Consider the following 17,401-nt stretch of genomic DNA (forward strand, 5'->3'; position numbering starts at 1 on the left):
TCCGCCCTCCCCGCAGCCGCCCCGCAGCGGCCCCGCGGGGCGTGGCGCGGTCCTCCCGCGGCCGGGGCGGTGCCGGAGCCGCCGGCGGCTGCCCCGGATCCAGTCGCGGGCGCCGCTTCCTGCGGCCGCCCCGCCTCTCCATGGCGCTGCCCGGCGCGGGTCCTGCCGGGAAGGGAAGGGAGCGGCACGGGGCGGCAGCGCGGCCTGAGCGGCGGCGGAGCCGCCATGTCCGGGGGCAGCAGCGCCGGCGAGTGGTGCCTCATGGAGAGCGACCCGGGCGTCTTCACCGAACTCATCAAGGGCTTCGGTGAGAGGGCCGCGGGGCCGGGCGGGCGGCAGCGGTGCCCCGGCGAGAGGTGCGGGACTCCGGCCGAGCGGGGCGCGGGGCTCGGCCCGGACGCTGCAGCGGAGCGGGAGCGCTCCCGGCGCGGGTGGGGACGAGCCGTCTCTTGTGACCTCCGGCCGCTGTCCCGTCCCCGGCAGCGCCCGCGGGCGGCGGAGCCCCCGGGCCCAGCGCGGGCTGTGCGGCGGCGCCCGGCCCTCGCCCACGGGGCCCTCGCCCACGGGGCCCTCGCCCACGGGGCCCTCGCCCACGGGGCCCTCGCCCACGGGGCCCTCGCCCACGGCACGTGTTGCGCTGCTGGCGGGGAGTCACCGAATCACTGAGGTTTGAAGAGACCTCTGCGGTCATCGAGTCCGACCCGTGACCGAGCACCGCTCTGTGAACCAGACCGTGGCACTGAGTGCCGCGTCCAGTCTTTCCTGAAACACCACCAGGGACGGTGAATCCACCACCTCCCTCGGCAGTCTATTCCAATATCTAAGCACTCTTTCTGTGAATAAATTCCTCCTGATGTCCAGCCTAAACCTCCCCTGGTGCAGCTTAAGGCTGTCCTCTCGTTTTGTCGCCAGTTGCCTGGAAGAAGGGGAGAACAAGCCCCCCAGGGCTGAGCTATGGGCCTTGGCATTGGGCTGGGGAGTCTACAAGGGGCTGCTTGGTCTTCTAGAATATTAAATTTTATGTGGAGTTGTGTTTAAAATCTTTGGTGATACTGTGAGTGTGTGGTTATAGTGACAGCTAAGTCTACACAGGAATTGGCCAAAGAAGCAAAATGATTTTACGCTAGGTTGATTCATAGTTTCTGTCCTGTCTTTTTTTCACAAGTCCAGACATGCCTGTCCTTTTCTCTTTTTATTTAACCTATGGATTAATCTTCCACATTTTAAGTATTGAACCTTTTGGGCTCTGTCTTATGCAAATGTCTTGCTTGAGTGTATTATTTACAGTATTTTCAGTCTACTACCATGGGTCTTTTCCTGGAGATAAATGTTTCAAGTTCTGCTTTGGACTTGCTGATAATGTCTTTGAAAACAGTGTTGTTTTCAGTTGAGTGGAGGACACAAGGTGACCAAAGACATTTTAATCTCCTCTGCTTCTTTCTTAAATGTAAAGCCCATAGATAGACTTATCCATAACCTGGACATACAAGTTGTAAGTGTTACACATGTCTTTATGTATTTTCTTTCATATTTCTTTGTTTAGTGGCTGCATCCCTTTTAAATGGGTTAGTTGAAGAAACCTGTATTTTTCCTTGTTTCAGGCTGTAGAGGAGCACAAGTTGAAGAAATATGGAGTTTGGAACCAGAGAACTTTGAAAAACTGAAGTAAGGCACATGTTTTTTATTTACATTTGTCTGAAGTCACCGAAAGAATGTGTAGGAAACTCAGGTGTGGTTTTGGTGGCTTTTTTTGTTTGGGGTTTTTTGAATTTGTGTTTTTTCCTTCAGTTTCCACAGAAGTTTATTAGGATTTTGATTTAATGGAATACCTGACAGTTAAATTGCTTTTTATTAATGCCTTTATCCTTAATCTAGCTTTTCCAGGTTTTGAGAGAGGTCCTAATAGCGGCTAGAATGTGGAAATAGATTTCTAATGATTTTGCCATTAGCTTGCATTATATCTTTTAACAAATTCTGTGACAAATTTCTGTTCCTTGCTTTTATTTTCCTTACTTCTTCACGTAATGATATTGCATCTGTTGTCTAAAATAAATTACTTTACTGTACTTATGTACCTCTGTAACTCGTTTTTCCTGCAGAGCCACTTCCATGTGTATGTGAAGGCAAATAGGCTTGTTGTAGCTGAGAACAGCTGGTGTCATATGGAACAGTTCTGTTCTCATTAGACAACATTAGTTCTTTTACCATTTTGTCCATGATACATTGTTACCCTTATTAATAGACAAGATTTTAAGAGAAAAGTGTCATCTAACCTGGACCTGTATCCTGCGTGGATATCCCACACTTGCATAATTAACCTCTCAGAAGATGCAGCAATTGGTGCAGTCTGAAAAGCATGATGTATTTTTAGTAGAAAACTGGAAGTTTCATGAGAACTCCTCTTTGAATGTTTCATCTGTGTCTGGAAGGATTACCAGAACTTTAGTTCCTGCTCTTGTATGGGATTGACAAATGTTTTGACAGGTATTTATCACTAACCAATTCAAATGAGAGTTGTGCAGCTGTAATAGTTGCAGTAACCAGGAAAACTGGCACTGACTTAAGTAAGTTACAGGCTGAATGCTAATTTAAATTGGGTTTGTTTAACATTTACAGAAGGAAACCTGAATTGTCTTCTGCCCAATTAAAAGACCACATCTGAAAATTTCAGTGGAAGTTCCCTGTGTTTATAAATAGTGAACAGAATTACCCTACCAGCATACAGTTAAATTACAGTATAGACTTCTGGATTCAATACTTTTCATCAGTACAGGTGATCTTTTTTCTATCAATTTTGTTTTTCAGGCCAGTTCATGGGCTAATTTTTCTCTTCAAGTGGCAGCCTGGAGAGGAACCAGCAGGTTCTGTTGTTCAGGACTCCAGACTGGATACAATATTTTTTGCTAAGCAGGTATGGCAAGTTCAGTAATTTTCTTAAATAAGTCATGAATCATAGATTTTAATACTGAAAAATAAGCCATCTTTGTGTTAATATGAACACAAAAATTAACACTTTAGGAGGTGAAATGACTTCAACAAATTCTGAGAGTAGGAACTGTGTATTGAAAGGTGATTAACAAAGCAAATCAGTTTGATATGTTGAGTCAAAAATACCAGCCATGGGTTGTTATTTGTCAGCCCACAGATTAACTCACTCTTCTGTGCAGTAAATAAAGGCTTGGTACATGTTCTCAGCAGAATGAGCAAATTATTTTTTTGAAACCACTTTCAACAACTTCTTGGAAGAAACGTTTATTTTGGCCCTGTTTTTATTTCTTGTGTTTCTCAAATGCTCTGCAGCTGGGGAAGTATAGCTCTAGGATAATACTTTCCTTAAGGGTTTGCAGACAGTTTTGGCATGCAAGTTTTAAGTATTTAAATCAGAAAGGTGAGTTTAAATTTGAAATTACAGGAAAAATTGGTTTTGCTGATGTAAGCCATTGTATTTTATTAAATACTGAATAGTACTGAAATTTTGTGTTAGCATTGACAGACTGTGTGTGTGTTGTTGGCAAGCAAGAAAAGCAAGAGAAAGTAACCAGAATGAAAACAGGAGTACTTAATAAATGTTTTTGGATCTTTTGCACGACCTGCTTATGAAACAGTGATAAGTGTAAGTCTAAACAGAAAATGTAATCCTATGTGTGTTAATTACAAAGTATTCATACCAAAAGGCAAAATATTAGGCTTTCTATGAAGACTGTACATAGTCTATTTGCTGGAGGGTTTTTTCCCCTGGTTGGGGTTTTTTCTTGTTTTATGTCCCACCACAAAGGCAGAAGTGTTTTTTATGTAAATTTCAGAATATAATAAGTCTCCACACACCTGCAGCTAAAAGTATAGAAATATGGAAAACAGTGGAAATAGCTGTCCTGGCCACTCTGTACCTGTGCTTCTGTTGTATTTTATAATCACCTTACTGTTTCATGCTGTTGTGGATGACTTCATTCTTTGGTCTTTTTTAATACTGATTTTCTTCATCGTTCCCCTGCTGCAGCTCTTGAGTCCTGCCAAGCACTGCCCGCTATTTTTATGATACAGTGATCAGCAGTGGTTTGTCAAATGTCTTTATAGTCTGATAGCTCTGATAGACAGTGGTTTAAGTTGTGACTTCTGCCTAATCAAACATGCTGCTGGTGACCATAGACTGTGGCTACAGAATAGCAAAGAAGCTCAGGAAAATCCTTGATAAAACTCTCCAAGGGTAGTTACGTGGCAGCAGGAAATTACTCTGATATGAAGCTAGAGAGGGGTTTTTGGGTTTGGGCTTTGGTTTGGGTTGTTTGTTCTTTTTCTCAAGATGAAGGTAAATTTTCCCTCACTCAAGGGACTTCATCTTGTTTCCTGTCAGTAGTTGAGGGTCTGCCAGAATTGCTGTTCCTGTGAATGCTGAAAACTTTCAAAGCATTTGTCTGCTTGCTCTGCTTCTTTTGCCTTCCCCCCTCTTCACTTCCCTTTTTGAAGCTTGATACTAAGCTAAGAGGAACTTTCTTGAGCTTTAAGATTGCAGAATTTACATTAAAAAATTTGGATAATGGTAGACTAGAGAACAAAACCCACAAAATTAAAGGCTAACAGTGAAAAGTCTTCTTTATTTTGTAGCTTTCTTTGAAACATTCATATTTTAATGTTTTCTTAAGCCTGAATCCTCTTTGTGAAGGTGTAGGAACTTTGTAATCTTCTGCTTCCTACACCCTTTAAGGAGGGTGTGGTGGAGTGACTCTTAATTTTAGCAGGAAAGCAATTTCTAGAAATGTTGACTCTTAAAATAGTAGTACCTGGTTACACCACTTGATGGCATGGAATAGATGTTTCAAAAGTAATTTGCAAAAAGTTTAAAGTTACTATCTTTGTCGTGTTTTAGTGTTGTCTGTCAGTCAAGTGCAGTGGCTTAGCAAAATCAGGACATTTTTCTTGTAGACATACATATGCTTGTGGTTTATATCAGTTCAGCTTTGTCTGGACTGATACATTGTGGCTGAACAACTAGTAAAATAGCTGTGAAGAAATTACTATTAAAAGCCAACAGATAAGTGAAAAAAACTGCTTTGGATATTTTGGAGGGAGCTGTAATACCAGTTTAGCTCTGGTGACTCTCACATTGAAGAAAGTTAGCCTTGGTTAGAGATTAAACTTGACAAGCAGTGTTTTGAGGACTTTTAGAGTTTTCTTGAGCAACTGTCTGATCTTGTGATGATGAGGGCAGGATGCCTTGGTCCTCTCAGCCTGTCTCCTTTCCACGCTGTGGTTCTGTTCTTCTCTCACAATGGCTCACCTACTCACTGCACTTGTGTGAGCCACTGCAGCTCATCAGCCAGCAGTTGTCTGTAGATGCTCTGTGCATATTTTCTGGGCTGGTCTCCTGCTGTATTGTGAGATGTGTTTGTCCAGTGAGTCTGGACAGGACAAAGCCAGTAACAGGTAAGTGAGAGAGAATGGGAGTTTTTCTATGGTACCGCTGAGGTGGTTGCATTTCTTGAGGCCATAGTCTGTGAGTCCTTCTGAGTCACCCAGGAACACCAAGGAAGATGAGCATTAATATTAAATACTTTTATTGTGAAAGAGCAAGTCCTTCCAGCCATCATTCAACTGGGCTCATGTGTGTTTTTTTTTTTTATTTTCTCTGTGTGTGTTTTAAGCCAAATTTTGTGGTGGCTTTAAGGTCTTTCAAGAAGACTTTTTTTCTTCATTACAAAAATGATGATGTAAAATAACAATATGTTCATTTGTAGGCTGGAATCCCAGAACAAATAAATTTGTTAGGAAAATTTTTGACATTTAAGGTTATTGCTCTGTTGATCTGTGTCTTCAAAACTGACATGACAAAGGAGCCTTAAAAATCTGAGGAAGTCTTCGTATCTCTTTCCTTTCCCATACATTTTCTTCTTTTAAATATTATCATCTGAAGAGATTTGGTACCATTCGTTTTACTGCAGACATGGTTTAAAATATAATCCTGAATCCTGTATGAGCAAGACAAAGTTACTGTTGATATGTAACAATAGTTGAGTATGGGAAATAACTGATGTTATTATAGCTCTGTTTCTATTCAACTTCAGTTAAACGTTCCATCTTAAAAGTTGTTTAATTGGGGGGAACTTTAGTTAGATGTAAAAGACTACAGCTCGCAAACTGTCTAGCAAAACATCTTTGAAATTGCATTAGGAAACACAGTTTTGCTAAGAAGCTTGTGCATGCTCACATCTTACTCATTTCCACTTTCATACTGATGTTGTAGTTGAATTCCAAATGACAACTAGATCTCGTTCGCAGTTAAATCAGGATTATGTTTGGGGGTTGAATTTAAAAGTCTGTCTGGTATGCATGCATATTAAAGGTGTTTTTTTAATGGTCACTTTTATGTGCACTCATGTTAAATTTGGCCTCCCTGTTATGCCTAGGTATGATTTGGTCCTCTATTTGAGGCCACAGAACTCTGGATGGTCTTACATACCCTTTGAGCTAGGATACCTAGGCACAATGAGGTGAGTTAAGGATACAATTTCAGCCTTAACTCTGAATTTCCTGATTTCTGTGTTGTTTAAGTGGGCCCTTGCTGTTATTTTGCCATGCAGCAGCTACATGGTTATGCCTACCCAGTGTATTCAGCTTCCCTCTGCACTGCTTGGAGTAGCTGTGTTCTGTGCTCAGCACTGCAGGAGTGCCAGTGTCTCTTGACAAAAGTGAATGCCATTGTTGCAGACTTGTGAACTACACTTTTTTAGTTTAATAAACTCTTCAGGGTTTATTACTAAAGTAATGGTATCCTGCCTTTCTTTGGTGCCATGTATTTATTTTATTTTGCATTGGTTGATGATAGAATATTAACTTCATTAATTGGGAATACCTTCAGAAGGAGGGTCTTATAAACGATACTGTTAAAACATTGGTCTTCAGTTGTCTTTGTGCCACTGAGGGAAGCATCTATATTTTAACATTTCCAGTACTTAATTGATTTCAAGTTTTGACTCTTTCAAGTTTGGTAACATTAAGATAGACCAGATATCCATGTTAAAGCTAAACTTGGGATATCAGATAACTTCTAAGTACAACTTGCAAGACATTAAACAAATCGGGAAAAGATTTTCAGTAACTGAATACAACTGTAAAAGTATTATATCATTACTCCAAGGAAATAAAAATTTTTAAAAGCTTTCCATTTTTTAGACAAGAATAAGTTGTGGAACTTTTTGCTAGTGCTGAATTTTTCATGTTGAGCTTTGTAAAACCAGCTGTTCTGTACCACTGGGATGCTTAGTAGGTAAAGCCCAGAGATCTGATGGTTATACTGCCACAGCAGAGGGTTGTCCACAGCTTTTTTGCAAAGCAAAATACAAAATCCATCAGATGGAAGATGCGATTTGAGACCTTAAAGTGCTTCAGCCTGAGGTTGATCCAGAAACTCAGACTGGATCTCTAGAGAAAGATGCATACTTAGGAAGTAATGCATCTTGAAGAGTGTGCCAGAGTAGCCTGTTCTAGTGGTTCCTTGGTTTGTTTTAAGCTGAGTTTCACTGGGTGATGTGGCAATCTTCTCGTGATACATAACTGTATATGTATATTATGATTTTGTTTCAAATATTATTAAATACTCTTTGTACTTTTGCTAGAAAAATCTTTCAAATACAGGTATATGCTTTAAGTTGGAGTCCTGAATATTGATCAAATACCTTACCAGGACTTCCTGGACAGAAATATCCAGGCAAATGTTGGGATTACTGGACAAATAAAGAAGATCCTCTTAAGCCTCAAGTAAAAAAAAAAAAAAGTCCTTTGGGGAAAACCTGCATTTATTGTCATTCAGAACATGTTTTCAGCCAATGCTGGGACACCTTCAGTGAGATCCATTGGAAATTGGAGATATGGGTATCCTGAGCAGTTTCCCTTGAAGGACTCAGTAGCTGTGTGTGTGTACCAGTGCTGGCCTGGCTGTGTGCACTGATGGCATCGTGCCTGTGTGACAGTAAACCTTGCACTTGTCCACATCTGCTACTGCAGTCACATCCTCCTCACTCTGCACTCTTCACCCTGCCTGTGAGCTGCCACTAGCCAGGGACCTCCTTGTTCCACCTTGGTACTTCTCCCATGTCATCTAGATCCAGGAACACTGGATTTTTATGTGCATCACCTGCACTTGCTTCTGTTCCTCTGCTACAGGACTGTTCTTGCTGTCCTTTCCTTACCTCCTGCCTCTCACTTTCTCAAGTTCTATAATGCATTTCTGTAATGTATTTTCATTTCAACAGCTGGAGGCCACTGGCCTCAGGTCTGCATCTTTTATATATTGTTTTCTAGCAGTTAGACATTGTTTAGCTTGGTCCTTATATACTTCATCAGACACAACTCATACTGTAGCTGAAATACAAAATCACATTTATGCTCAGTATTTGATGAACCCATGAATTGCCTGCCAAGTCTAATTTTTCCTCTTTTCTGTTGTTTAAAGCTCCTGTATCTAGCTGGTCGGCACAAAATGTTTCTAAATTTCCCTTCCCTTTTTTTGAAGCCGTTATTGAGTTATCTTTGCCAGAGCAACTGATTGTTCCATCCTGATTTTTCAGCAAAAGTGGTTGCCATTTAGTCCTGTCTCTCTCTATAATGTCCTGTATTAGTCAGGATTTAACAAGTACAGTTTGCTGTAGTGGCCCTGCCTTTGTTGTAGCAGCACTGTTCTAATATTTGTCAACACAGCTGTCCCTCCCTTCTTTCTCCTTTCTCTGTCAGCTTGGAGTGTTTGTAACCACTGTGTCAGGTCAGCCCACTCTGATCCACTTGGGATCTTCTGCTTTCATCCTAGTGCTACTTTTACAACTGTCTCTGATAACATTCTCTAGTCATATCTGAGAGACTCTTTAGTTCTTGATTCCTTTTCCTATGTAACAGTGTTAATTCAAATTATGCCATTCTGGTAGTGGGGGGGGGGGTGTTGAATTTTTCTGCTTCTGTTTCATTATTTCACTGCCCCGATGGCTTTTCTTCCTATGCTCTTAATTCTGCAATTGTGTGTACTCCAGCCCTTGCCTGTGTACCTGCAGTTTGTTTAACCTGAGTTTCACTTGCTGTAATCTCTCAGCACGTGCCGTTCACTCCCTTGATTACCATTTAAGTCAACTAGATCGTAATTTTATTAAATTAAGGAGTGTTTTATTATTTCTTTATCATCTGCATACAAACATAATCTGAACTGAGAACACCCTGAAGTATAGAATATGAATATATAATGTGGCTTATATTATTAACATAGTAGGCTTTCCTTTGTTGCAACCAGCTTTGACTGTAAAACAGGTTGGTTGGGTTTTCTCACTTTTTTTTCCTTCTTTCTTGTTGGAAGTGGTTTCACATTCACAGCCCTCAACTAATTTTCATTTTTTTAATACAAAATTCACATCCTCTCTACCAGTCCTATGGTTTAAGTAGCATTTTCAATTGCAGAATAGTATCATAGACTAAAGATACCTTACTTTTTCCTAACCTATAGCTCACTGAGAAAACACTAATATAAAGTCTTTCTTTTATTACGGTCTTATAACTTTTGATTACTCTGCTTTTAATTAAATCTCAGATTATATTTAATAATTCTTGTAGTCTCTTTCTTAAAATACTGTGGTTTAGTTTGGGTATTGGTAAACAACATTAAAAACATGACTTTAATGTGAAGGGGGTTGTTTATATTTTCTAAAAATGGAATATTTAATACTGAAGAGTAACAGTGTCAAACTAGTATCTTACATGTTAGCTTGAAAAGGATAGGTATATTGTAAATTAAGAAAAAACTGAAAAATCTTGAAGTATCATATGGCTTATTATATTACTCAGCAAACTATATTTTTAACAATTTTCACATCTCAGAACACTTCTAAATTTTATTAGTTTATCCCTGGAATATGCAAAATTCTTTTGTCCAACACAACCTTTTAATAAAAATTCTAGGTTCCATAATGTGCTTTATTGCTCTAAATTTTTTTTTTGACCTGCTGTGCCTGGTAGGAATTCTGATTACTTGAGGGAGTTTTTTGAGGGGAGAGTTGACTTTTTTTTTTTTTTAAGATACAATAATGCAATTTGGGCAGCTTGCTTTGAATAGTACTTTATGTGTTTTTCCACAGAGATCAGAGGATTCCTACATTTCTTCTGTGTCCTTCATTAATTGTTTTAGGGAGATGTCGAGGCAGTAGAATGACAGTTTCTAAGTAGAGCTATGCAATACCAGTTTTGTCAATGAATTGTACTTTGCAGCCATCCAGAATTCATTTTACTAGTCTCCTACAGCAAAAGCTTTTCTGCAGCTACTCAGGCAGCAAATCTAGTCTGTTTTAGAGTGAACTTGTAATATGATGCAGCACAGAAAGTGTGTGTTTGTAACGAAAAATGTTGCCCAGATTAAAGTAAGTTTTTATCACCAATGATGAACAAATTCTCAATACTTTTTTCTAGGTAATTAATAATGCTTGTGCAACTCAAGCCATAATAAGTGTGCTGTTAAATTGTGCTCATCAAGACATCCATCTAGGAGAGACTTTGTCAGAATTTAAGGAATTTTCACAAAGTTTTGATGCTGCAGTAAGTGCCCACCGTTTTCTGTATTTTTTAAGTGTTACAGTGTTCTGGCTGTGCTGGCTCACAGTCATTGTGTAACTTCCTTTCAGATGAAAGGTTTGGCACTGAGCAACTCAGAAGTGATTCGGCAAGTTCACAACAGTTTTGCCAGGTAACACATGTTTTAAATCTAGGCAAAACTGGAAGGAAATTCTTTTTAATCTCAGGTTTTCTAAAATTCTCTTTGCAGACAACAGATGTTTGAATTTGATGCAAAGTCTTCAGCAAAGGAAGAAGATGCATTTCATTTTGTGAGCTACGTTCCTGTTAATGGTCGTCTGTATGAGCTCGATGGCTTAAGGGAAGGACCAATTGATTTAGGTAACATTTGGTATTTTTTCTGAACATCTTCCATTGTAACAATAGCTTTTTGAACAATTGGTCAGATATTACAGGCTCAAACCAAGTTATTTATTAGGCTGAGTAGTGGCTTGCTGCTAAATGGCTTGTATTTAGTCAGTCTAGAGATAGTGTACAGTCAGCAGACCTACCAGTAACATCATTTTTGTGGTCACAAGATCATGAGTCTCTTCATTTACTTGAAGGTCTTGAAGTTATTAAAGAGGCATTGTCAACTTAGGAAATCACCTTTAGTTATTCTCTCGTTTCTCTCAAAGTCAAGTTATCTATCATATAACCTTTTATGGTTTTTCTCTGTGTCTGACTTTTTAATGCAATTGTATTGCATCTACAGAGACAAAAATCAAGAGTTGATACTAAACAGACAGCTGTAGCTATCCATAATGTTTTCTTTTGCTATCTATTGTAATGTTGTCATACCAACTAACTTCTTTCCTCTCATATAAATCTTCCATAACGTACTTTCCCCCTGCCCTATTGTTTTGTGTTATCAACAAAGTAAATTGTTAGTTGCTTATGCCCTTAAAATTTAGTTTTGCTCTATTGCTTTGGTCACTGTGTTATCTAAATATTGTAATTAATAAAATGTCTTCTGCCTCCTGAAAAATCACTTGAGTAATTTGAGACTGCAGTTGCTAAGGAAGAACTTGTTACATACTTTGAAGTTGCTGCATACACCTGAATTATCCAAGTCTTGACTTTGCAGTAAATTTTGCCAAGATGGTTAATTTTTTTCTTTGTTTTTCCCCAGGTGCATGCAACCAGGATGACTGGATAAGTGCTGTACGGCCTGTCATAGAGAAGCGTATACAAAAGTAAATGGTCATGATGCTTTTAAAATATAGCACCTTCTATGTGTTTTAAAATTCCTTACTCTTAATTTCCTTCAGTTAAAGAATATCAGCTGAATTTCTAAGGAATTATGCTTATGCATCATTTTTGTATGCGTATCATTGTGTGACTTGAGAACCTATTGCCCAACATGAGATAAATGTGAGACACTGAGCTGCTATGTAATTAATCAAAGTAAGGTATCTGTGTAGTAAGGAGAGAACCCACTAGTGCTCTGGAAAAAGAAGAGCAAGATTATTATCTCTGTTAAACAGCTGTGGGGTTTTGCAAGTGAAAACTAAGAGTGTCATGACCATGAGTAAAGTTTGAGTGTGTGCTTATACTTAGGAGTACTAGATAGTAACTATATCCATACAACTGGGATTTAGAGATAACAAAATTTTCTTTGGTATGTGGCTTGTTTTAGAAATTTAAGCTGGAAAAACATACTACTTAAGTTTTCCTACTTGTTGGCTCTGACTCCAAACAGCAGCCCTAAATGTGCTAGAAATAAAGTTGATTTTATGCCGTTTCTGGAAAATTATTTTAAAAGCTTTTGCTTGAAGACTTTTTTTTAATAAGCAAAGCATTACTACCAAATTGCATTTGGAGAATTTTGAGTCTGAAAGGCCTGCTAGTCTATTTGTTGAATGTACTTTTCACACTGTATGAAGAAGTCTCCCATGTTTTCTAACCAGTAATAGTAGTGAGAAAGTAAAAACTATTGTATGCAGCAGTCTTGTGCAAGTTTTATTGTCAACTATATTGTGTTTTGTTTTCCTTTTTTCACAGTTTAAGTGTTTATGTTTTGTGGCCACAGACAGGAATAGTAATATCTGGGGAGAGGAGGTTATTAGGAGTTACAAATTGGGTAGAATTCATTTGAGGCAAAATTAGATCTGTAGCACAACTTAATTTAATAGATCCATTTAAAATGTTGTTTCCATGAAATGCATTCCCTTCTAATGAAACAGAGGAGGAGGTTTTTGAATTGTCATGTTAGTGACTAATTTTGAAAGTGGGTTGTTTTTGTTGTTTTGTTTTTCTGTTCCTCTAGATACAGTGAAGGTGAGATAAGGTTTAACCTGATGGCTATTGTGTCTGACAGGAAGATGATATATGAGCAGAGGATTGCAGAGTTACAGCAACAGCTGGCAGAGGTAGGCCATGGTATTTACATTACTGGAGTAGTTCTCTAGTAGTTCTGTGTGTTTGCTTTACTATTCACCTCCTTTCCTTGCTCCAAATGGAGTATCAGTAAAAAAAGCAGGGAAGGATTGCTATTACTGCTTCCCTGTGCAGCACAGTCACTGCTGCAGCTCTGGTTCCTTCCCAGGGAACTGAGCTGAGCACTGGGTACAGTGTGACCATGTCATTGTGGCTTTCAGTCTTGACTCATCTGCTGTGGTACTGGAATTGTTCTTTACCTAGTGCCCAAGCTACTCTGCTTATACCTAACTGAGGAAATTCCTGGAATGTTGCTATAACTGTGATACCCTAATCTGTGATAGAAATATTCTGAAGACAAGACTTAGTTTAGGTTTTTTTCTGTTTTGTGGAAGGAGGAGCCTATGGATACAGATCAAAGTAGTAATATGCTAAGTTCTATACAATCAGAAGTTGCAAAATACCAGATGTTAATTGAAGAAGAGAACCAAAAATTAAAAAGATATAAGGTATGTAGCCTTTGCTTTTCTGATGAAATTATTGCAACAGTTGTAAGAAAAAGCTGGTTTTTATATCTATGGGAGCTGCTGCAATTAATGTGAAAGAACTGGATGGGGACTAGAAGATAGTTGAGTGATATAATAATACCTTAATGCTTTTAATTTATTTTTAGATCGAAAATATTAGAAGAAAACATAATTACCTGCCTTTCATCATGGAATTATTAAAGACTCTAGCAGAGCACCAGCAGTTAATACCATTAGTAGAAAAAGTGAGTATTTTCTAGCTGACTTTTAAGAAACAGTATATTACTATAATTCTTCATACCTTCTATGTAAAATTAAATAAACAAACCCATGACATTTATGATTCCAAGATATTTGACCACACTTTTTACGTTCATGTGTATTGCTACTTTAGCTTGTTCTCAAGAGCCACAATTTCAGTGCAGATTGGAGACTGTGGGACAAACCAACTTTGCAGTATTAGGCAAAGGCAAACTGTATCTCCCCTTTAATAAACTAAACAAATTTTTCTGATGGTGATTTAGGAAGAGGCAGTTCAATATCATCTAAATCACGTTACAGGGCGTAAGATGCTGCAATACAAGAGACGTAAGATTTGGGCTTTTCTGCGTGGATAATTAAAAATCCTATTAAAATTATGATACTTGGCTTCGGTTAGTCTGTGATAGAGTTCCCCATGTCATTCCTGATATCCCTTTTTGACCCGCAGAGTGTTCGGATGTGCACCCCAGCACCGTCCGCGGTCGGTCCCTTTGGCTACTGCGGCCTCTCCACGCCCAGTTTGGTGCAGTCCCGGGCTGTGACCGCCGGGTGGCAGCCGTGGCACAGGGACTGGAGCTGGGAATTCTTTCCCTCCTTTTCCCTCTTCTCGTTTACGGGCTTTACTTTCCCCCTTTTTAAGGTGTTTAGCTATTAACATTGATTTACTGTTAAGGTTTGTATTAAAGCTTAGTTATTAAAGAGTGTCTGTCACTTGGGTAAGGTTATTAAACTGGCTGGTTGAGTACTTGAGCTGTACTGAGCTCAGTGCTGCTTTGCATATCTGCTCGTGTGCCAGAGGCAGTATCCCTGGTCTTGAACTCACTGAGAAAGGATCTCTGTATTATTATAATGACAAAAAGAGCTATATATTATTTTAATGAGTCTATTCTTTAGCTGAATTTACTTAGGAAGGTATGTTTGCTGGCCTGTAGCTTACAAGACAGTAACTTCTAGTTTTTAATCTTTTCCTTCTTTGGGTAATGTGTGGAATTTTAATCCAGTTTCGTGTTGGCAGGAGTCATTTATAAGACCATCAAGCTGCTTTTACAAGCAAATTTCCAGTGGACCTGAGCACCTGGTGATAGATCTTAATTGTAAATCACAGAATTAGATACTTTTCTGTTCAATAACAAGTGATACAAGCAGCAGCCTGATTCAGAATGAACAAATATTTTGACAGAAAGTTGGCTGATATTGCTTCTGAATTGCCCCCTCTTCTTGGCCAGCTTGTCTTTTAACTAAATCCATAAGGAAAAAATGCTAGTTCCCTGGCAATTTGAACCATTTGTAATTGATACAAGTTATATAAGAATTTGTCTGCAAATATCTTGATAGGAACTCTTCTGGGTTTTTTTCCCCACTCATCTGAAAGATCTAAAACACTAAGATCTTGGTCATTGCAGAGTTCAGTTTTGCTAGTCAGTGTGTCTGAATGCAGTGTTTCCTTGTGACATAGAATATTTTCATTAGGAAGAGTTATTTCTATGTTAGGTGAAATTAATACGATGGTATGAAAAATGAAGGCTTAAACTATGTTTTAAAAATAGTGCCTTTTTCCCCCTCTAGTTTTCCCCATAGAAATCACCTAATCTTAATTTCCTTTGTATTATTTATTTAAACCTATATCTATTCTTAAAAGCCTTTATATACGAACCCAGTAAAATAGTAGTAGGATACTTCTGAAGGGTTTAAATTTACATTTAAAATGTTTCTTTTTACAGCATATTTTGATGTTCAGGAATGTAATGAGTAGTCATGCAAAGCTTCAGAAAGATCTGTCTTCTCAGAGCTTGACATCATCTCCCTTTGTTTTCTAGGCAAAAGAAAAACAAAATGCCAAAAAAGCTCAGGAGGCCAAGTGAAGATGACTTTGCATAATACATACAGTTATTTGCTTCTGAAACTATTTTCATGATTACAAATAAAACTTTTCATAAACTTCAAATTTTGTCCAGTGCACGTTTGACAGTTGTAACACTTTGTCTTGTACTGTATGCACGGGTCTGATTCCTTCCTTCCCCTGCATCTTGTGCATGTAGTACTGCTAAGCAATGTTTAAGTTCTCTTCAGATTCAGTATTTAAGTCTGATTGCTGAAAACTTGGGAGGTGGACCCAAAAATGTGCAAGGAGAACATACCCATGTTGTCCCGTTTGAACATATAACGATACAAACGCCAGAGTTTTAAGCATAAGCATGAGCTTTCTTTGCTCAGCCCTACTAACAGTTACAATACCTTCCAGTTGTTTAGTGGCATAGCCTGTGTCTTTGTTTTTATGAAGTATGTGTCTAATTTTTTTACAAAATTGAAAAGTATGAATTTAGCTGTAGAAACATTTGCAAAGACCAATGTATAATCTTAAAAGAACTGCATTGCTTTAGTAGAAAAGATAATAAATATTCCCATTTTTATTTTGGCAAACTTTCTTCTGTGGTATTTTATTACTGGGTAAGATAATTAAGATAATGGAGTTCTTCAGCCTTGTGACTGTGAGTATATGCACTCTAGATTTGGGTTAGAAGGGGAGTTATGCTGTTGTTTTGGGGAGTTAATATCCTTGGATATAAGCTATTACTATTCTGGAGTATGTTAAATTCAAGTCTTTAAAGCAATGTTTTTTTATTTGACCTTGAGAGGTAATTTAAGATAAGAAAAAAGGTGTGTGGAGGATTATTGTTGATAAAATCATTGTGATGGAAGACTCTTGCACTGTCTTCTGTGGACCAAGGGGAACATCTGGGGAATGGAGCTCACTTGGTGTCCTGCCACCTTAAAAGCTGCTTGCACTATGAATAGACAAATTGCTTTAGTATGAATAATAACAGGTCATTGGAACAATACATACTATTTGAATTACTCAAACACTGTCACTGTATGTGAATTTGTTTAGAACACTTCCTGTTTCCTCCTGAAGGATTTGGGTAAAAAAACAGAAAGAAAAGCAAGAGAACTTTGATTGTTTGGAAGACATTTTAAACTGTTAAAATGCTTGTTTCCCTTACTTTGCCTATGGGCATACTTCGTTGAACTGTGAGCTCCTGTGGTCTTGTAGGCTTGTATGATGAGAATATAGTGTATTTAGAGAATTTTTTGAAACCCCAATATGAAACAAATTCTGCTATCTGTTGGTGCTTCATATATATTGCATATATATTAACAGGATAAAGTTTGGGCTGAAGAAAAACATTTACTGTGCTCTTCTACTGCTGGAAGGATCTCCTTGAGTCATTGCTGTGGCTGGAAGGGTAAGATGTGTTTCAGAAAAGAACATCAGGTCTATATTTGTGTTCTGTACAAAGTTGATCAGGTTAATGAGAATGCAAATGTGTGTGTGAGAGTCTCCCGCTTTAGTAAATCATTGTAGCATTATTGTCCAGGGAAAGGGAAAGACACTTCCTCTGTAAGAGACATTTCTGATCTTAAAATTACATTTGAAACTCCATTTCAACTTGTTGAAAACATTTGTCTCTCTTTTTATGTGGTAACCTGACGATTCCTGCTGCACCCTGTCATCCTTGGAGAATTTTGATGTCTACCCTAAAATTTTGCTGTTAATAGATGTCAACTTAAACTCTACTGAATTCACTCCATTCTCCTTTTATTTGCATGCTTGAGCGTGTACAAAAGGAAAAGGAATTTTGCTGAAGCAGCAAATTATT

The 17,401-nt window shown here is 38.7% G+C and overlaps 1 protein-coding gene across 4 annotated transcripts; it reads left to right on the top strand.

The window, feature by feature from the left end:
• The first annotated feature begins 105 nt into the window (after positions 1–105).
• Positions 106–16,163, top strand: UCHL5 (ubiquitin C-terminal hydrolase L5). Of its 4 annotated transcripts, none has more exons than XM_051804768.1 (11): positions 106–307; positions 1,602–1,665; positions 2,806–2,911; positions 10,435–10,560; positions 10,647–10,708; positions 10,787–10,917; positions 11,708–11,771; positions 12,845–12,947; positions 13,350–13,463; positions 13,628–13,726; positions 15,560–16,163. In XM_051804768.1, the coding sequence occupies exons 1-11, from the start codon at positions 226–228 to the stop codon at positions 15,602–15,604; spliced, it is 996 nt and encodes a 331-aa protein (XP_051660728.1). In that variant the 5' UTR covers positions 106–225; the 3' UTR covers positions 15,605–16,163. The 4 variants fall into 4 exon arrangements, with proteins under 4 accessions (XP_051660728.1, XP_051660739.1, XP_051660747.1 ...); XM_051804779.1 differs by having other exon boundaries at positions 13,353–13,463; XM_051804787.1 differs by lacking the exon at positions 13,350–13,463.
• Positions 16,164–17,401: the final 1,238 nt, after the last annotated feature.

This window comes from Manacus candei, unplaced genomic scaffold (genome assembly GCF_025592945.1).
Source record: "Manacus candei isolate 608988 ecotype Guabito, Panama unplaced genomic scaffold, ASM2559294v1 h1tg000005l, whole genome shotgun sequence".
In the NCBI taxonomy this organism is placed as follows: domain Eukaryota; kingdom Metazoa; phylum Chordata; class Aves; order Passeriformes; family Pipridae; genus Manacus; species Manacus candei.

Excerpts from the sequence above, each read along its gene's own strand:
- UCHL5 (XM_051804768.1), top strand. The coding sequence starts at position 226 with ATGTCCGGGGGCAGCAGCGCCGGCGAGTGGTGCCTCATGGAGAGCGAC. Across the intron at positions 2,912-10,434 it reads CAATATTTTTTGCTAAGCAG|GTAATTAATAATGCTTGTGC; the intron begins GTATGGCAAGTT and ends ACTTTTTTCTAG. Across the intron at positions 10,918-11,707 it reads GGAAGGACCAATTGATTTAG|GTGCATGCAACCAGGATGAC; the intron begins GTAACATTTGGT and ends GTTTTTCCCCAG.